Raw genomic sequence first — 21,691 nt, 5'->3', positions numbered from 1 at the left:
GGTAATGAAGTGAAGCTGTTTGGTTCAAGTGATGGGAAAGATGAAGGCTATAAAAGCTTTCACTGATCTTTAGGAACATTCAGTGTGGTTTAATTCAGATGGGAGATGGAGGAAAGTGAAACAGCAGGAGAGAGATTGCCAACTGTTGTGTTTCACTTAGCAGAAACAAGACATAAATTCAAGGTCCTGGCTTGGGAAATATTGTGATTATTGTATGCTGTCAATAATGCCTTTTTGAGGGGGCAGGAACTCTGTAATGACACGAGGAAAAATACAAGTATGTTATGGTAGATTGTATAATATGAAGGGAATTTGCAAATACAGTGAACCCCCGCGACTTTGCGGTTCACGAATCGCAGACTCGGTAATCTGAGGTATTTTCCAACCGCCTCTTCCTGGTACTAAAGTCAGAGTACACCAATCAGGAGCCGCTTTGACATGCTGTGCCAAGCAGCTCCTGATTGGTGTAGCCTGATTTTTGTACCAGGAAGAGGCTGTCGGAAAATACTGAGAATGATTTTCAGCACCCGCCGGCACCCCAGCTGCCCTATCTTGCCTCTCCTGCCTCTGATCAGCTCCTAAACCGCATTTGCAGTTTTTTGGAAACAGAACGGAACCCCCGCGAATTTCAGGGGAGTACTGTACATATGTGCATGTAAATAAAGTGCGTGAAAACTATCGGTATCATTCCTCAGCAAGTGGACTTTTAGTGCTGGAAGATGGATGTGCTGGGAGGCGAGAGGCTGATATACACAGATGGGGAGAGGGACTTTGGGGTAATAGTATCTGAGGATCTGAAGGTGACAAAACAGTGTGACAAGGCAGTGGCTGTAGCCAGGAGGATGCTAGGCTGTAACGAGCGAGGCGTAATCAGAAGATGCCCCTGTACAGGTTGCTGGTGAGGCCCCACTTGGAGTATAGTATTCAGTTTTGGAGGCCATACCTGGCGAAGGATATAAAAAGATTTCAAGTGGTCCAAGAGGAAAGCAACAAAAATAGTAGGGGGTTTGTGTCAAAAGGATAACAAGATGAGACTAGAAAACATGTATACTCTGGAGGAGAGGAGAGACAGGGGTGATATGATATAGACATTTAAATATTTGAAAGGTATTAATCCATTACTAGAGCTCATACAAACAGCTCAGAATTGACTCCCCTGTATAGAAGCGTCCAATAAACAATATAGGACCAAATTTTTTCCAGAGAAGAGAAATTGGTAAAACTTGAGGACATAAATCGAGGTTGAGGGGTGGTAGACTTAATAATAATAATACAGCTTCTTATATCCCGCAATTTTCAACAGGGAATCTTTGCCGAATACATTTGTGATTCTAGATTAAAGTGAGCAGATTTAGAGTAGATAGTTCGGCGAATGGGGCAGTGATAAATGGGAGCGCTAGACCGTGGATAGCAGGGGTGCCCAACACGTCGATCACGATCGACTGGTAGCTCAGGAAGGCAACGTGAGTCGATCGCAGAGCCCATCCCGGGCTCCGTGATAGACTCGTGTTGCCGTCCCGATCTACTGGGCCTATCAGCCTTCCTCTCCCCGACGTCAAAGACGCCAACGCGGGCATTAGGCTGTTTTTGTCATTTCGGGTGGGGGGTGGCAGCGGCAGCAGCAGCAGCCTGAAAAAGAAATCATCCTGGCCGGGGTCGGTGTCATGCTCCGGAGCTTCTACAGCCTTCCTATCTCCCTCTCCCTTCTACCTGCTTCCGGCCACACCCCCTGCTCTGCGGCTCTCTTCGGCAACTCAGCAGCAGCGATCGACACAAGCTTCTGACGTCGGGGCCTACCCTCTGCGAGTCCCGCTTGTTTCAACTTCCTTTTTCCACAAAGGCGGGACTCGTAGAGGGAAGGCCTCGATGTCGGCAGCTTGTCTTGATCACCGCTGCTGACGAGTTGCTGAAGAGAGCCGCGGAGCAGGGGGGTGTTGCCAGGTGCAGGTAGAAGGGAGAGGGCCAGATGCAGGACTCGTGGGTGAGGGAGGAGAAGAGAGAGAGAAAGAGAGAGGGGAGGGAAACAAAAGGAAATATTTCATACTGGGCTGGGCTGGAGTGGAGGGAGGGTGGAAAGATTCTAGCTATCGGGTGCAGTAACAAAGGAAAAGGGGGGAAAGCTGGAAATGGAGATAGTGACACAAAGAAGAGAAAGGGTAAGCAGGACCTACTGAATAAGGATAGATACAGAGGGGACATGAAGAGGAGGTGAAATAGAGACATAGAAGTAATGCTGAAAAAGTTGGGGGGGGAGATAAAGACATTGAAAGGGCAAATGGTGAACATGGGGTAAAGACAAGGACAGAGACAAATGAATATTCTGAAAAAGTGGTGAGATAGGGATATAGGTGAGATGGACACAAAGAAGGGTGATGCTGGAAAATAGGTGGAATGGTAATTCTGACAAACACAGAAGGGAAATGCTGGATCAAGGAGAGATGGGGCTTAGGCTGGATGGAATGAGGAGAAATGCCTTGTTGGCCCGGAATTTCCTCTCCTACGTCAGAATTGACGTCAGGGAGCGGAATGCTGGTCAGCGCGACGCTTCTGCAGGGAAAGCTTGGGACGGCGGTGGCAGCAAACTGAGTAGCTTGGGAGAGGGCACGGAGAAAGAAAGAAAGGGGGCAGACAGGGAGACAGAAAGAAGGGGGAACAGGGAGACAGAAAGAAAAAGTTGGGGGAGAGAATGAGGTCTGGAGGAGAGGAAACATACAGGAGGCTGAAAGAAAGGAAGAAAGATTGGATGCACAGTCAGAAGAAGAAAGTGTAACCAGAGACTCATGAAATCACCAAACAGCAAAGGTAGGAAAAATGATTTTATTTTCAATTTAGTGATCAAAATGTGTCTGTTTTGAGAATTTATATCTGCTGTCTATATTTTGCACTATGGCTCCCTTTTACTAAACCGCAATATCGTTTTTTAGCGCAGGGAGCCTATGAGCATTGAGAGCAGCACAAGGCATTCAGCGTAACTCCCTGTGCTAAAACCTACTATTGTGGTTTAGTAAAAAGGGAGGGGGTGTATTTGTCTATTTTTGTATTTTGTTACCGAGGTGACATTGCATAGAGTCATCTGCCGTGACCTCTTTGAAAACCCCCGGAATATGAATAATTAACATTTTCTCTGCCTTTCATTGTGCTTTGTGTTTTTTTTAAATTTTATTGTTGGTAGATCATTTTGACTTAGTCATTATAAAAGTAGCTCGCAAGCCCATAAAGTGTGGGCACCCCTGGTGGATAGCATTTGCAACATCAAGGGGAAGATTTGTAAGAATGTTATGATGCCCCTGTATCGCTCCAAGGTGCGACCTCATCTGGAGTATTGCGTTCAATTCTGGTCTCCTTATCTCAAAAAAGATATAGTGGCGCTAGAAAAAATTCAAAGAAGAGCGACCAAGATGATAAAAAGGATGGAACTCCTCTCATATGAGGAAAGACTAAAACGGTTAGGGTTTTTCAGCTTAGAAAAGAGACGGCTGAAGGGAGATATGATTGAAGTCTATAAAATCCTTAGTGGAGTAGAGCAGGTATAAGTGGATCGATTTTTCGCTCTTTAAAAAATGACAAAGACTAGGGGACACTTGATGAAGTTACAGGGAAATACTTTTAAAACCAATAGGAGGAAATTTTTTTTCACTCAGAGAATAGTTAAGCTCTGGAACGCATTGCCAGAGGATGTGGTAAGAGCAGATAGTGTAGCTAATTTTAAGAAAGTTTTAGACAAGTTCCTGGAGGAAAAGTCCATAGTCTGTTATTGAGAAAGACATGGGGGAAGCCACTGTTTGCCCTGTATTAGTAGTATGGAATATTGCTACACTTTGGGTTTTAGCCAGGTACTAGTGACCTGGATTGGGCACCATGAGAATGGGCTACTGGGCTTGATGGACCATTGGTCCGACCCAGTAAGGCTATTCTTTTGTTCTTATGTAGTCTTTTCCTGAAGAGACAGTGTGTGGGAATCAGCTGCAGGTGAGCTGGTAGTTATTTGAATTCTATATAATCAGGAAAATCTTTAGCGGACTAATAACACTGTTAAGTGAAAATTGAACGGGTAACCTTTTCCCATCCTATTGTTTCATCACCTATGCCCTTTTTATTCTGTTTACAAACTGTATTTAATCCTTTTTTTTTTCTTTTTTTTCCCCTGTTGTGTTTGGTTGGTCAAAAGTTGTATTAACTGTCTGGTTTAATCAATGTGATTTTCTTTTTCCCCCGATTTTATCGTTACTTGTAAATCGCATTGGATTATGAGTTTGCGATCAAATCAGATTTTTAAATAAACTTGATTATTCCAGATGGTCCAAGGAGTTCAACTTTTTTTTCCGGCATATTGATTGAGAAGACAGTAAAGGTATTTTAAATCGTTGTGTAAGTCTTGAATTGAGGAAAGTGTGAGAGACTGGAATGTTAGGAAATTCTTTTTCATACAGAGGGTGGTGGAAGCCTGGAATACCCTCCTGAGGGAGGTGGTGGAGAGGACAACTGTGATAAAATTCAAAAAAGCATGGAGTACACACAGAGCATCTCTAACTAGAATACGAATGGGTAAACTTTCACAGTCTGAATCCCGAAAAGGAGATGATTTGGATAGGTCTGAGTGAGCTTCAACAACAACTCCGGTAGTTGCAACCTAAGGACAGTACCGGGTAGACTTCTAAGGTCTGTGGCCCAGAAGAAACAAAGAAAAAAAAAAATTTATCATGAAATTGTAATGCACGTAGTTACAGGGCAGACTGGATGGACCGTTCAGGGCTTTATCTGCCATCATTTACTATGTTACTATAACACAGGAGGATTGCATTTTCAAATCTACATGCCATCGTTTCTGTAAAAGAAATTCCCGCTAATGTATCATGTACAGACAGCAAGTCTTGGAGCCAAGGAATACACCAACTTTCACTATGAAAACTGGGGTAAAGTCCAAAGGTAGAAAGTAATAGCCCCAGTGTCCAAAACAACATAGTTTGAAAATTACATCCTATGTGAGAACCTGGGGGAGGGGGTTGCGCCTTAACAATGTAAGTGCCGCTCGGCGCCATTTATAAAATCTGGCCCGTAGTGCTAATTTATAATCACACCTAAAGTCAGGCACACTCTTTTGCTGATAGTGCTCCTAAAGTTAGACGTGGTTTATAGAATAACTCTAGTAACCAGCCTCGAGACTAAAATTTAGGCAGGACCATTTCCATCAACTACAACCTGGTGTAAATGCCCATGCCTAAATTCTGCGCAGATCGGGCATATTCTGTAACAGTGCGCATAATTTTTAGGAATGCCCATGACCCACCCATGGCCTTTTAGAAACATGATGGCAGATAAAGGCCAAATGGCCCATCCAGTCCGCCCATCCGCAGTAACCATTATCTCTTCCTCTCCAAGAGATCCCACATGCCTATCCCACGCTTGCTTGATTTCATACACAGTCTTTGTCTCCACCACTTCTACCGGGAGACTGTTCCATGCATCTACCACCCTTTCTGTAAAAAAGTATTTCTTTAGATTACTCCTGAGCCTATCATCTCTTAACTTCATCCTATGCCCTCTCACTTTGCAGTTTCCTTTCAATTGAATGAGGCTCTCCTCATGCATATTTATGCCACATAGATATTTAAACATTGCTATCATATCTTCCCTCTCCCGCCTTTCCTCCAGAGTATACATATTGAGATCTTTACTTCTGTCCCCATACGCCTTACGATGAAGACCACTGACCATTTTAGCAGCCTTCCTCTGGACCGACCTCATCCTGTTTATATCTTTTTGATGGTGCGGCCTCCAGAATTGTACACAATATTCTGACTGAGGTCTCCCCAGAGACTCTGGGGCATCAATATTTCCTTTTCCTACTGGCCTCTTTTGAAAAACACACACTTTATATAATACATTTGGAAAGCTGTGTGCATAAATTCTAATTAGTGCTAATAGTTGATTAGCTTGTTAAACAATTATTTTGCATGCACAATTTGACCATGCAGACCAAATTTGCAACTTTAGTATAGGATCCAGGTGTCAGTGTCTAGGCTTGAGTTGTGTGCATCACTCCTTTTCTCATGTTCTCAAGTGTTAACTGAGCTTCTGAAAATTAACTCCTTTCTCTTTTCTACTGCTGCTTTCCCTAGTTGGTAGGGATTTTCTTTGAAAGGGTTCACAGGCCCTCCTCCTACTGCTTACAACTGTCCTTCACAGGTCAGTCTACTTACTCAGCTTGTAGCCTTTGATGGTACAGAACATGCTGAAGGTTTGGATTAACCAGCAATTATTTTTTAACAGTCTGTCTAGATAAGCGCAAGCTCCAATCTGCAAGAAGAGCAACAGAGAAAGGTTTAGTGTTCATAGGCCTCACACCCTGAGAATAACCATTGGCCCTACCATATCACATCTGAAGAACCTCCAGAAAATTCAGGAATCACATCTTATCTGGCTAGTGCAAAAAAAAAGAAAAAAAAAGAAAGAAAACCCACAAAGACTTTATTCCCCAAGAACAAGACACCTCCTAGAACTCTAAAAACATTCAAATGCAACCGCAAATAAAATGAAGACCTGGATTGTTGCATGCAATTAAGGATTTAGTTCCTCTCCATTCAGATATAGCGAAGATACCTGTAGCATGTTTCTCCGAGGACATCAGGCATATATTCTCACACGTGGGTGATGTCATCCAAAGAACCCGGTATGGATACTACCAAGTGCACTGTCACTTTAAATTTTTTGGCAATGCCCATACTGCAGCGCGTTGGTGCCTTCCCACCTGACTTCAGTTTGCAGGACTATCAGTTCAGTAAAAAGCTAAGGAACATGGATGGGTTATGAGAATATATACCTGCTGTCCTCAGAGAACACCTGCTATAGGTAAGTATCTTTTCTTTCTCCAAGGATAAGCACACATTACATTCTCATATGTGGGACTCCCAAGCTGCTCTGGACTAGGATGATGGATATATAAACATGAGTCTGATGAAAGCCAAGTGGGTTGGAGGGAAAGTTGGCACTCAGGAAGTAAAAAAATTCTGCAGAACTGCCTCTTCTGGAGTTTTGTTCCAAATAGCAGTGAGGAGTAAAGATATGGATTGAGGACAAAGTGGCCACTTTGCAAATGTCCTCAATGAATGCAGAGTGGAAATGAGCTACTGAAGCAGCCATAGAGCAGACATTGCAGGTTGTTACATGGTCCTGCACATCAGCTCAGCCTGAGTATATGTGAAGTCCAACAGCCAAGTGGAGATGGTTCTATTGCCCTGGATCATTGCTACTCTTTGGGTTTTGACCAGGTACTAGGGACCTGGATTGGCCACCGTGAGAACAGGCTGCTGGGTTTGATGGACCATTGGTCTGACCCAGTAAGGTTATTCTTATGTTCTTAACTCCAAGTCTTTTAGGGCCAGAAGCCACAAAGAGCTGGGAGGATCCTCTATGAGGTTTAATGCATTCTAGGTAGTATGTCAGAACACGTTTGCAGTCCAAGGTGTGCTCTGTTGCTTTTCCAGGATGTGAATGCAGCTTTGGAAAGAAAACAGGAAGAACTATGAATTGGTTGAGGTGAAATGTGTCTGATGAAATATTATGAATGTTTTATATGGAAACTGCTTTGGTACAAGCGGTCTAGAAATTTTAGAAATAAATAAATAAATTCCGAGGCAACCTTGGGTAGGAATTTTAGATGAGTGTGTAGTACTATTCTGTTGTGGTAGAATCTTATGTAGGAGGATCTGACCCAAGATCCTGAAGTTCACTCACAAGATGTGCAGATAAGGGCAATGAGGAAAAAGACCTTCCAAGTGAGAAGTTTTAGAAAGCAAGATGTAAGCGGCTCAAAGGAAGACCTCATAAGAGCAGAAAATACCGTTTTAAGATCCCAAGCAACAGCTGGAGTCTTGACAGGTAGTTTCATGTAGAGTAGTCTTTTCATGAAATGGGCTACCAAGGGATAATAGAGGTTTCTTGTACAAGGGAGAATGAAATGCACTGATAGTATTGAGATGTACTTGAATTGAATTGGTTTTAGACCAAATTGGAGAGGTAGACAAGGTAGTCCAGTGTTGTTAGTGCTTAATGAGCAGAGGACAGGGTGAAGGAGGAATCCCTATTTCTGCATCAGTAGTGCTGGAAATGGTTTCAACTTGGATGAGAGCTCTAGGAGGAGCGGGAACCAAACCTGACATGGCAAAAGGTGCTATGAGTTGAAATTTGAGTAGTTTTCCCAATGAAAGGTATCAGAGGACATGCTAGAGGAATATGTCCCCCCCCCCAATGAATGAAGAAGGTATTCAATGCAATGTGATTAAATGCAGAAGTTTGTTGTTGTGGGGGAAGTGAAGATATCTATGTCTGGTGTCCCCCATGTGGAGAAAATTTGACATAAAATGGTTGTGCTGAGACTATTCATGCTCAATTTGCCTGCCAAGATAATTTGCTTCCCTGCTAAGTAAACCAATTTGAGAAGTAAGCCATGAGCAATTGCCCAATTCCAAATCTGGATCACTTCCATGCAAAGAGGGTAAGAACCTGTGCCCCTTATCTGTTCAGATAGAACATGGCAACTTTGTTGTCTGTACAGACAAGTACTTGATGAAGTTGACAGTTCTGGAATGTTTTTAGAGCACTGCCTATTGCTTGTGTTCAAGAAGATTGATATGGAGGATTTGTTCATGATGAGACCATATTTCTTGAGTGTGTAGGCCATCTAGATGAGCACCCCATCCAAACATTGAAGTATCTGTGGTTAGAAGTTTTTGGTGACAGGGGGCTGGAAGGGGAGACCTCAAGTGAGACTGTGAAGACCCATCCACCATTGGAGAGAATGATGGAAATTTGAAGTGACTTGAATTGGAGCAGACAGATGTCCAGTGGCTTGAAACCATTGGGTTGATAGGGTCCATTGTGGGACTCTGCGATAAAGATGTGCAAAAGAAATGACATGCACCGTTGACGTCATATGGTTCAGAAGGCTTAATAGTTGATGAACAGAAGTGTGTTGTAGGGTTGAGAATGTTTGTCACAGGTGAATGAAATTGTCTATTCTCTGTTTCAGTAGAAAAACTGAGTAGTATCCAGGAGAGCCCTGATGAACTCAAGTGCCTGAGAAGTGTGCAGATGTGACTTTTGGTAGTTGATGGCAAACCCGAAGAGCTCTAGAAGATAAATTGTTGAGTTGATGGCATGCTGTTTGCAATGATGAAGCCTTGATCAACCAGTCATCTAAATAGAGAAATACATGAAACCCTCATGTGCAAAGGGCTGCTGCCATTACCACCAGGCACTTTGTGAAGACTTGAGGGGTCAAAGCCAGTCCAAAGGGTAAGACTTTGTATTGGAGATGTCAAGAACCAATGCAGAAGCAAATATACTTTCCGTGAGAAGGTAGGATGGAAATGTGAGTGTAGACCTCTTTTAGATCTAGAGAGTACAGCCAATTGCCTTTTTCCAGTAGAGGTAGAAGGATCACCTGAGAGACCATGGAAAATTTCTCCTTCAACAAGTATTTGTTGATGCTCCAGAGGTCTAGAATAGGCCAAAGGCCTCTACTCTTTTTTGGTATTGGAAATACTTTGAGTAGAACCCTCAGCCTCTCTTCCACAGAGGAACAGATTCCATTGAGTTTAACTGGAGAAGGGCCGAGAGTTCTTGGTGAAAGAGAGTCTTCTGGAGGAAGTTGAAAGGAGACTCTTTTGGTGGATGGTTTGGAGGTTTTCTGAGCAAATTCAGGGCAGAGCCTTGAGTGATGTCTCGAAGCATCCACTGGTCCAACATTGATGGAAATAGAGCAACCTGCCTCCAATGGGGAGATTGGGAGGAAGATGCAGGGAAATGCTGCTAATGCTCTCTAAAATGGAGTCAAATGGTAACTGCTGTAAGGACTGAGGCTGAGTTTGTGATTTTTGTGTCCTTTGCTGTCTTGCATGAGGTCATTGAGGAACAGGCCTAAAAGATGATGCCTTTACGTGTTATAATAATAGGAACTCTGGATAAGGAAGAATATTGTTTTTGTACCAAAGTTTCCAGATCAGACACTCTAAGCCAGGGATCTCAAAGTCCCTCCTTGAGGGCCGCAATCCAGTTGGGTTTTCAGGATTTCCAAAACAGGATAGTGAAAAATATATATCAACAAAATATAACAAGTACTGCAACAAGTTGATATAGGGAAATAAACCTGTCAGGAGGAAAAGATCTCAGATATTTACCACATAGGGAACATGTATGTTTTCTCCCTATATAGCTGTGGCAAGTGGGTGTCTTTCATTGATCAAAAACCTCCTTTGACAAAAGATTTAAATTTTTAATTTTTATCATAAATATTTTTAATATACTTTTGATATTTTTTGTCTTTTTCAATTAAAAAGAAGCAGATAAGTAATATTTTTTGCACTTTAAAGTTTATGTTAGTTATGAAGTTAGCTTCACTTTTATAATTGAAAAAGACAAAAAATATCAAAAGTATATTAAAAATATTTATGATAAAAATTAAAAATTTAAATCTTTTGTCAAAGGAGGTTTTTGATCAATGAAAGACACCCACTTGCCACAGCTATATAGGGAGAAAACATACATGTTCCCTATGTGGTAAATATCTGAGATCTTTTCCTCCTGACAGGTTTATTTCCCTATATCAACTTGTTGCAGTACTTTTCAGGATTTCCCCAATGAATATGCATTGAAAGCAGTGCATGCGCGTAGATCTCACGCATATTTGTTGGGGAAATCCTGAAAACCCGACTGGATTGCGGCCCTCAAGGAGGGACTTTGAGACCCCTGCTCTAAGCCAAGCCAAACAGCACAAAGCAATTGCCACTGCAGATGTTCTGGAAAAAATAACCAAGGCGTCAAAAGATCCCCTAGCCATATACTTCCTCATAGTGAACAAGTTCTTGGACAATTGCTGATACTGTTTTAGTTTGTATGGAGGGAGGAATTCTTCAAACTCTTGACAGTTGTTTAAGTAAGGATTTAAAATAAAGATATGTGTAAAATTGGTAGCCCATAATTCTATTAATGAGCATGGACAATTGGAAAATACATTTGCAAAAAGAGTCCAATGACCTGGCTTCTCTTCCTTGAGGAGCAGAAGTAGAAGATTGTGAGCTGCATGAACTCGTGAGAGCAGATTCCACAACTAGCAAATGATGTTGAAGTTGAATTTCATCAAATCCTGGACATTTTTGAATTCTATGCATTGTGTCTATCTTTTTAAGAGCTACTTAGACTGAGAGGGGCTCTCCCAATTCTTAAATAAGGTATCTTTCATAACCCTATGCAAAGGAGCCTCAATGCATTTGTTTGGTGATGTTTCAAAGTTATGAAGTTCAAATATTTCAGAGTGAGACTCCTCTTTTGTTTCCATTTTGATGGGCTAAGTATGTCCCATCTGTCTTACAAAGCCAGTAGAAGATACACTTTCTGGTGGAGACTTGTGTCATTGAGGAGAGAGGTGAAGGATCAGAAGGTACACCATAGGATTCTTCTACTGAGTATTCTGACATGTCCTCATTTGAATAGTTGGAGATATCAGTGTCAGACTCATTGAAGTACTCTCTGCTAAGTGAATCAGGGGCATGTATTGAGAACAGTGTCATTTGTGCATCGAGGTGCGTCACGATGGAGGTCATTGTTCTGAGGCTGAGTTGGTCTGTGCCAAATCTGATGCTAGACATGAAGCAAGAGTGCATGACCTTATCCTTGATCAACATGTCAGTGTATCCTCAGGCTAGGCTGAGACAGGTATGGAAGCCTTTAAAGCCTACAAAGACTGTGAGTGCAGTAGTCCCATAAACTCTTGTCTGAGCGTAGCCTGGATATCCTCCTGGAGAGATGATACTGATACCAGAAGAGACATTGGCACGGAAGCAATCTGCTATACTGGCTGTCATGTTGTGGGTAACCTCCAATGTCAAGGCCTGCCTAAGAGGAGGTATAATCTGGATGGAAGGAGAACAATCCATGGTGTGTCAACACTCACTATGCATTGAGGAAGTCAACATTTGGGAGGATGCAGTGATGTGCCTAGAAGGGGAAAATATTTGAGCTTCTTAGCTTTCTTACATGCCATATCGCCTGATGCTTGAGACAAATAAAGATGATGTAGAGTCTTGCCTCTGTAAGGAGCCTGACGCCCAACACCATGGACACTGTGTTGAAGCACTCAGTGTCAATGCCAATGTCTGAGTCATAGAAGGCTGAGTGTCGGGTTCTGAGTCCTCCGCCATGCTCAATGTTGAAGCCATCGTGGTACCAAAATGTTTTTCAAACTGAAGATTTTGGGCTTTGAATGACCTCCTTTGCATATGAAGGCAGAGGACCTAGCTAAAGTCCTGATGTTCAGGACCAAAACACTGGACATACCAATTATGTGGGTCACAGCCTGAAATGTCCATTTACATCGAGAACATTTCTTAAAGCCACCCGATGTCCTCTTTGACATGGAGGGAAAAATGGCTGGTGCACAATCATAGGGCTCAATGGCCCAGGGAGCTCGAATAACTCGGATACAGAAAACAATTGATGCTCCTGGAGGATGAAAAATTGATGAAAATGAGCCAAAGTCAGGTAAAAAAAAAAAACTGGAATATGATAAAAATGAACTACAAGGAAAATAATTAAAATAATTAAAGGGAAGGTACAAAATAAGGGTTAAAGTTCGACATGCTGAAGACAGAACTGAAGACACAGCTTCTCAGCTCTGCGTAAAATGAAGAACTGATGGTCTTACAAACTGACAATGAGCAGAAAAGCACCGGCGCGATATGGGCACAACAAAAAATATATGTAACGTGACAGTACACTTGGTAGTGTCTGTACTGGATTCTGTGGATGTGAGAATATAATGCCTGCTTGTCCTTGGAGAATCTTTTATTCCTGAAAAACAAGAGGGTGTGAAAAACTACCAAACGAGGATATTCTTTGGGAAACTGGATGATTACTATCAGAATAGTAATAACAATCCTAGAATGAGTTATCAAAGAGAAAAAAAAAATAGTTCCACATATGGAGGCCCAAGCTCTGAATATACACACATACATACAGACAGAAGGTTCTTCATGGCTATCACAAACGCAGTGTAGGCGATGAGATAGTCCCAGAGTCGCAGCATGTGTTTGACTGTCTTTAAGAGGAGGTTGCCACCAAAAAGCATAAAGTAAAAGCAGGCCATGAGGTATCCCATGCACAAGATGTTAATACGCGTTGTTCCAGTGATAAAAATCAGGCAAAGGACGAACCAGAAGTGATAGCTGAACACAATCACTTTAGCCATATCTAAGTAGGACCTAGAGGGGGAGAGCGAGAAAGAGAGAGATTAAGACGAGTCCTTTCAAAACAAGTTCCATGCCATGAGCACAAGATCACCCAGGATTCATACCGGCAGTGAATAAAGTTTGGAACAGGGCTGTACTGATTCAGGTCTTCAGGGTTCAAATCTCTGCTTATCTCGATATTATCTCCTGCCAACATTCTGATGCAGGTTTTGTTTTCATCGTCAAATACCTGCCACTGCAGAGAAGAGGCAAGCAGGAGCAGGAAGTCATCTGCAAGGAGAGGAAAGTTGAGCAGTGTTAGAATCCCAGGAAATCTGAACACTCAGGTCTACATTTCTGGAGTCATGGCAGAAAATTATTGGGCAGTAGAGGTCAGCCTTGTTCCTGATGTAATACCAGATGGACATTGGTGTAGCTTAGTGGCATGGAGTACAGAGGAAATGGGGCAGGGAAAGGGCAGAAAACGCCAGAGAAGCTTCATTTTCAGCCTAATATCTTACCCCTTCTTTTGTTTTTACCTTATACGGTTCCTTTTCAAGTTTATTAAAATGCGTATGACCATTTAAAATTAGGAGACAAAAATAAAACAATTTATACAAATGAACATACAATGTATGTACACAAGTAATTAGCGATACAAAAGGGAAGAGGGGTGAACTACAATCTTTGAAGAAAGTAAGAGTACATTTAGGGAAAAAACTTTAGGAGGGTAATGAAGAATGTTTTAAAAATATGGCTACCTTCCTTCCTCTCTGTTCCTGTCAGTGGTAGTCTCGTCTTAGTCTTGTGTGACCTACGTATTTTAACCCTGATTTTAACTGTAAATCACTTAGAAGCTTGTATAAGCGTTTAATCAAATTTTAAATAAAACGTGGAAACTTGGATTTTATCAACAGGAAGTACTGAGGGATTCTATTGAATCACAAATATTCAAATAATACAACAAAAAATATACAATTGGAGGCATATTTCCAAAGCACTTAGATACACAAAATTACATGCATTCATATTTAAGAAATGCTAAACATGTTTCAACAAGACATTAACTAGTAACGGTATCGTGAATAAAGGAACTTTGATGGAGATAAATTTAGCCAGATAAGCGAAACTCTGCTACCTAAAAAGCTATTTTTCAGATGTTGAAACAACCACCACGTCTCAGCTGTCGATACCTCAGTGCACAGGAGCCAACTCTGGGGGGTGCTTGAGCATCCTCTATATTAAGCAAACTCTTTCACTGTGTCCAGGGAGGGGTCCTTTCCACTGGGTTTGGCACTCACAATCATTTGGAAAAGTTGCCTCAGTGTCCAGCGATTTATTTAGATTTGCATTTCACTTCTTTTTAGGAGTACTTACAAGGTACATTCAGGCCCCTCCCCATCCCAGAGTGCTTAGAACCTGAGTGGTCAACATGCATCTGGCAGGGGTCAGTGGTATTTTTAAAAAATTAACTATTGCTGGCTAAATTAAACCTGCACTACTAGCCTATTAGGTCCTTTTGATTTTTATGTGGACTTATACCTTTTATGTGGTTTGTTTATTTGGAACTTGGCTTTTTTATGTACATTTGGAACTTCTATTAAAGTCCATTTCAGGATCATTGTCTCTCCACAGTGTTTTTTTGGTTTCTCTGTGGATTCCCTTCTGTCAATTTTCTTTGGTTTGTAAATTAAACCCAGTACAGGTCTTATCCAGAGAGTGGCATAGCGAGAGTGAGAGGCGGCCGGGGTGATGGAGCCCCTTCCCTGCTCTCTTCTCCGCCCCCTCACCCCCATCCACTTCCTCCCTGCCCCCCTCCTGCCATGCCCCCCTTCTCTTCCCTCCCCTCCCCTCCCGTACCTCTTTAACATTCCCGGCATGAGCAGCAGCCCCAACCTCCGCACATTCTCGGAGGCCCTCCAGACACAGCCCCAAGCTCAGGGAAAACAAGACGAGGTTCGTGTGAGGGCAAAGAGGAGGAGAAGTGCCGACACCGGTAGTGACATTCGGTATATGTCATGTTTCCTGCAATCCCTGAAGGCACACCCAGAATCTCGCCACAACACACTAGTGTGCCACGGCACAAAGTTTGCGATTCACTGCTCTAACCACTAGGCTAATGCAAAAGAAGCACTGCCATACCCAGTGGTGTAGTAAGAGGGGGAGGGGGGAACGATCCCTCCTGGGCGCCGTCTTGGTGGAGGCACTGGCACCTCTCTTCCTCTCTGACCCCTTGCCACGCTCATGCCTTCCCTTCCCTCCGACACCCCAGACACCAAGCACCTCACCTCACCCCACCTTCCAATCTTCCCAAACCCTCCCACAAAATCCTGGATGCACTGGAAGGGGCCTAAGGTCTTCATTGGCTCAGGCACTTAAGGCCCCTCCCCTAGAAAAGAGGCCTTAGGCGCCTGAGACAATTGGTACCTTAGGCTCTTCCTAGTGCATCATCAGTATGCACTTGAAGGGGCCTAAGACCCCCCAGTGCATGATGGTGATGCACTAGGAGGAGTTCAGGCACCTAGAGGAAGGGCCTTAGGCACCTGAGCAAATCAGGACTTTAGACCCCTTCCAATGCATCCAGGATGCACCAGGAGGGGGAAGGGCTGACATTTTGAAGAGGCAACCTTTCAAGGCATGAGGTAATGGGCATTTTTCCTGCCTGATTTTCAACGAAAGGTATGGGGAGAGGTGGTGGAGGGGTAGAGGGTTCTCGAGCAGGGAGGTAGTCTGATCTGAAAAAAACCACAGCCCACTAGACCACCAGGATTTTGTGTGTGTGTGGGGGGGGGGGGGGGATTTCAGGGAGTGTGTGTGCATGGAAGTGCACCTTTGTCCCAGGCACCTCCTACCCTCGCTACACTACTGGCAATGCCTACAGATGAACAGAGCAGTTTTTCTACTTACACATCAGAAAGTTTGGGTCAGGTCTCCTGGCAAAGTCAGGTAGGTAGAGCCACTTAATGAGATTAGAATTTATCGCCCCCCTAGAGGTTCTCCAAGGATAGTCTATTTAAATGATAAAGAAATTTGTTACAAGCCGATTGGAATTAAATGGTTTTTGTTATTATTACTTTTCCACATGAGGAGAAACTGTTTTTATTGTAAACCACCATTATAATCGAGAACTGTAATATATCAAGAAATACATGGAACTGGGCATTTATTTTATCTACAAAAAATATATATATAAAAAATAATCCAGCAGAATTGCCTGGTAGATTAATTAACATGCCTATCTCAATAAGATGCAACAAATGAATGCAGGATTTAGCAGGAGAACCAAAGGAACTTTTAATCCTGTATAAAAAGTAAAGGACTTAGAAATGGAAAACTATCAATGATTTGCATTCTTTTGTGGAACAGTAATCACACGAATTGTTCAAGTAACCTGTAAATGCGCTTTACATATACAGTACTCTCCCGATATTCGCGGGGGTTCCGTTCTAGGAACCTCCGCGAATACGGTTTTCAGCGGGGGAGATAGGAGAGGGCAGCCGGAGAGGCAGTAGAGAGCAGCCAGTGTGCCGGCGAGTGAAGGAAATCACTCGTGGTATGCTCTGACTGCCTCTTCCTGCACTAAAATCGGGCCTCGCCAATCAGGAGCTGCTTTGACACACAGCTTCTGATTGGTGAGGCCCGACTTTAGTGCAGGAAGAGGCGGTCGGAGCATATTGTGAGTGATTTCCTTCCCTCGCCGGCGCTCCGGATGCTCTCTCCTGCCTCTCCGGCTGCCCGGTCATTCGCGGTCGGAAAATACCGCAAATGACTGGGACCGCGAATTGCCGACTGCGAATGACCGGGGGAGCACTGTACTGTATAAATATGGTGAAAGCCACTGCTTATCCCTTGGGATAGGGTGCATGGAATCACACTACTCTTTAGATTCTGCCAGGTACTTGTGACCTGGATTGGCCGCTGTTGAAATCAGGATACTGGGCTAGATGGACCATCAGTCTGACCCAGTATGGCTATTCTTATGTTCTTGCAGAACTTAAAGAGAAATAGCCCTAATATTCCATAAAGATTCAGCTTTCAATATTACCATAATGAAGTTTACTACCTGAGTGATTCTTATTTCAGTGTGTTCTAAAAGGATATTTTAATCAAATTAAATTAAAATGCCACCGCATTCATACTGCCCAGCAGCTCTATATCTGGGGAAACCCTATGCAGCAGTGACATGCGGTCAGGGCCTTCAGAGGATTCATCCCACTCCCTAAAGACCCTGAGGGCACTGCTCTGAGTTTGATTGGTTGAGCAGGCAACAGGCAGATGCTGCTCAGCCAATCAAACTCAGATCAGTACTATCAGAGCCTTCAAGGCGTTCAGAGAATCCACAGCCCAAGACCCCTGCTTGTTTTGGGTTTCTTTTAAATTATTTACATTTTGTTTGATGCAGTTTGACTGGTTGAGCAAAAAATAAAGAAAAAAGTAGGGCTGTAGAGCTGGGGATTCACTGAATCATAACATAACATAAAATCACATTTCTATACTGCACCTTGCAATTCTATGTAGTTTAACAAACTAAGAAGATTGAACCATCTCAGTGACAAGTCAATTCTCCAGGGATTTTGCAAATAAACTAGATTTTAACAATTTTCTAAAATGCATACAAGATGAAGAAAGAGATAATAGTCTGCAAAACTATGTATCCCAACTAGCTGCTTGATAAGACAGTAATCTTTGTAAAAAATCTCTTATATGAACCACCATGAGCAGAAGGGAAAACAAAGCAAGCCCTCACCACACGCCACTGCGATGCAGGTATGAACTCCAATGCAAAAAAATGCCCTTTTAATTAGAAATTTTTATCTGTGTGATTTGCTTGTTTGGCACTTGCCAACAGAATGTTTTCTTCATCCCTGATAATTCTGCAAGGTGCTGGGGCACCTGTCTATCATTTCCACACTCGCCACCCATTGCAGGAGGCTTAGTGGTAGCAAGACACAGAGTCCCAGCACAAAGCTGTGAACCTGTTCCCTTACCCTCTCTCCTGCAAGCAAATTACTAAAGCCTAGGGCAAGGGTAGGGAACTCCAGTCCTCGAGAGCCGTATTCCAGTCGGGTTTTCAAGATTTCCCCAATGAATATGCATTGAAAGCAATGCATGCAAATAGATCTCAAGCATATTCATTGGGGAAATCCTGAAAACACGACTGGAATACGGCTCTCGAGGACCGGAGTTCCCTACTCCTGGCCTAGGGCAGGGGTAGGCAATTCTAGTCCTCGAGAGCCAGAGCCAGGTCAGGTTTTCAGGATATCCACAATAAATATGCATGAGATAGATTTGCATCTCAAGGAGACAGTACATGCAAATCTATCTCATCCATATTCATTGTGGTTATCCTGAAAACCTGACCTGGCTCTGGCTCTCGAGGACCGGAATTGCCTACCCCTGGCCTAGGGTTTCCAGACGTCCGGATTTCCCTGGATATATCCTTCCTTTTCGAGGACATGTCTGGAGGTCCGGACAGCTTTTCAAAATCGACACTTTGTCCGGGTTTTGAAAAGCTTCCTCAAAATCATGTCGGCCAGGAGGCAGTGGGGGCGTGGCTAGGGCGGGATAGGGGGCGTGACTGAGGAGAAATGGGGCAGGGATGGGTAGAACTGGACGGGCCTGGGGGCAGGTCTAGGGATACGGATTTTACTAAAGTAAAATCTGGTAGCCCTACTAAAGCACCTCACTTACTCTATGAAAAAGCAAGTGCCTCAGCGTGTTACATGCGGTCATAGCATAAACATCTGCAATCCCTGAGGCTCTTGTGTCTATCTCAGAAGTTAATGCAGCTTTTGAGTGATGCTGCTTCCTGTCAGAAGAAACTCTGACATAAGAAACATTTCATCAAAAACTCCTGTCAGAAGAAACTCTGACATAAGAAACATTTCATCAAAAACTCCTGTCAGAAGAAACTCTGACATAAGAAACATTTCATCAAAAACTCCTGTCAGAAGAAACTCTGACATAAGAAACATTTCATCAAAAACTCCTGTCAGAAGAAACTCCGATATAAGAAACATTTCATTAAAAACTTACCAAATAGCAGTGTGGTACCTGTATTATTAGTCTGTTTAAGTGCATGACATGTTTTCTTAATACCTCATTTTTACACATATACTGTAGGCCCTGATTCTATTACATTACATAAGTGATTTCTATTCCGCTTGTGCCTTGCGGTTCTAAGCGGATTACATGTTAGAAGACTGGACATTTCCAGTAGCATTGCAGTACATATAAACAAGAATGCGTTAAGTTACAATTGTTGTTCTGGACTTTTCCAGGATAAATTGGTAGTAGATAGTAGATAGTGATAGGTTGTTTAGACGAAAGAGATAATATTGTCCGGATTCTGTTGTTTAGACGAGTAGAGATAATACTGTTCGGATTTGGGTGTTGCTGGTGGTGGTGTTTGGGTAGTCATGAGAGCATTATCTTAAACTTTTGTGAGGTTATGATGATGGGAAGTGTTTTTTGAAGAGATGAGTTTTGATTTCTTTTCGGAATGCTTTAATGTCTATTGATTTGGTCAGTAGATTGGTGATGGTAGTATCGATCTTTGCTGCCTGTGTCGCTAAAAGGCTGTCATATAGTTTCTTTCGTCGTGTTCCTTTGAGAGGGGGGTGAGTGAATAGGCTCTGGGTTCTCCTTGATCTGTGTGAGAGGTTACGGTGTAGTCTGTTGTTTAGGTAGCTGGGTGCTGTTCCATGTATTACCTTGTATAGTAGACAGTAGAATTTGAACTGAGATCTTGCTTTTATTGGTAGCCAGTGTGAGTCTAAGTATGCTTTGGTGATGTGGTCGTATTTGCCCAGTGAGTAGATGATTCTGAGGGCCGTGTTCTGAACTGTCTGCAGTTGTTTTATCATGTAATTTGGGCATGGTAGGTATAGGCTGTTACAGTAGTCTACAATACTCAGTACTAGGGATTGTACTAATATCTTGTATTGATCTTTGTTGAAGAATTTTCTTATTTTTCTTAGGTTACGTATTGTGAAGAATGCTCTTTGGATGATTTTGTGGATTTGAGACTGCATTGTGCAATTTCTGTCTAGTAGGATTCCCAGGATTTTGAGTGTGCTTTGCATTGGGTACTTGATTGTGTTTACTTCTAGTTCTGTGAGAGAAGGTTTTTTTTCCCTTTCCAGTAGTAGGAATTTAGTTTTCTCCGAGTTCAGTTTTAGTTTATGACTTGACATCCATTTTTCTACCGTTTCCATTATCATTTTCAGGTAGTTTGTGGATAAGGGGTCTTGAATATTAAAGGGGAGGAGGATAGTTATATCATCTGCGTAGCTGAATGATACTGTGTTTAGGGCGTCTAGGGTTATGCCTAGGGATGCTATGAAGAGGTTAAATAATATGGGTGATAATGGTGATCCTTGTGGTACTCCACATGGGTTTGACCATGGGTCGGATATGTGCTCTTTTGATTTGACTTTGTATGTTCGTGTTTTGAGGAAGCTTTGGAACCATTTGTGAACATTACCTGAAATTCCTATTGCGTCTAATATCTGGAGTAGTGTGTGATGGTCAACTAGGTCGAATGCCGCAGAGAGATCGAGTTGAATGAGAAGCAGCTTGTTTCCTTTGCTGAGGTGTTGTCGGGCAATGTCTAATAGTGATACCAATAGAGTTTCTGTGCTGTGGTTGGATCTGAATCCAGATTGTGATGGATGTAGTATGTGATGGTCTTCAAGGTAGTTGGAGAGGTGTTGTGCGACAAGGCCTTCTGTTATTTTAATGTATAGAGGGATTGAAGCGATTGGTCTATAGTTTGCAGGATTATCTATAGGACCTTTGGGATCTTTTAGGATAGGTGTAATTATGATTTCTCCTAATTCCGGTGGGAAATGACCTTCACTTAGTGTTGTTTGAAGCCATAGTGTGAGGCAAGCTTTAAATTTGGTGGAAGCTGTTGCTAGTAAGTATGAGGGACAGTTGTTCAAGTCACATGAGGATTTGCTGTATTTTTTGTAAAGCCTGTTCAAGTCTGACCATTGTATCTTTGGGAAGTTTGTCCATATCCTGTCTGCTGGGATTGCTTCATCTGTTTTGGGATTAATTCGTATTTCTTCTATGTTGATTCTTGAATTGTTGAATGTGGATCTGGTTGTGATGATTTTGCGTTTGAAGTGATCCGCTAATTGGGTGGCTGTGGGTGTTTGGTTTCCTTGGGTGGCGAGAAATGGTTTGGTATCGGTGATATTTCTTAAGATGTCAAAAAGTATTCTTGTGTCTGGTTTTTCTGTGCTGATGAGTTTGGAGTAGTAGTTTTTTCGTTTTTCCTTCAGTTTGGTATTGTATTGTTTGATTAGGATTTTCCATTCATCTTTGATGTTGTTGTGTTTTTGTTTTTTCCATGACCTTTCTAATTGTCTGCATTTTCTTTTTAGTTGTAGAAGTTCGTTGTCGAACCATTTATTAGATGGTCTGTCTATTTTGTTTTTGTTTTTTATTGGAGCAAGTTC

At 42.6% G+C, this 21,691-nt stretch overlaps 1 protein-coding gene across 6 annotated transcripts in view; it reads right to left on the bottom strand.

Annotated features, from left to right (window-relative positions):
• The window catches only part of LOC117369215 (piezo-type mechanosensitive ion channel component 2-like), a 209,942-nt gene that overhangs the window by 94,573 nt on the left and 93,678 nt on the right, over positions 1-21,691 (bottom strand). For all 6 annotated transcript variants that reach the window (XM_033963416.1, XM_033963420.1, XM_033963419.1 and 3 more), the window contains 4 exons: positions 16,131-16,232; positions 13,349-13,514; positions 13,013-13,256; positions 6,201-6,297 (listed from right to left, as the gene is read on the bottom strand). In XM_033963416.1, the coding sequence (XP_033819307.1) occupies positions 6,201-6,297; positions 13,013-13,256; positions 13,349-13,514; positions 16,131-16,232 (609 nt within the window). The remainder of the gene's footprint in view (positions 1-6,200; positions 6,298-13,012; positions 13,257-13,348; positions 13,515-16,130; positions 16,233-21,691) is intronic.

The sequence above is a fragment of the Geotrypetes seraphini genome, chromosome 11, assembly GCF_902459505.1.
Source record: "Geotrypetes seraphini chromosome 11, aGeoSer1.1, whole genome shotgun sequence".
Classification (NCBI taxonomy): domain Eukaryota; kingdom Metazoa; phylum Chordata; class Amphibia; order Gymnophiona; family Dermophiidae; genus Geotrypetes; species Geotrypetes seraphini.
Note: the sequence above shows the minus strand (reverse complement) of the source record. Positions and strands in the feature narration are given on the sequence as shown.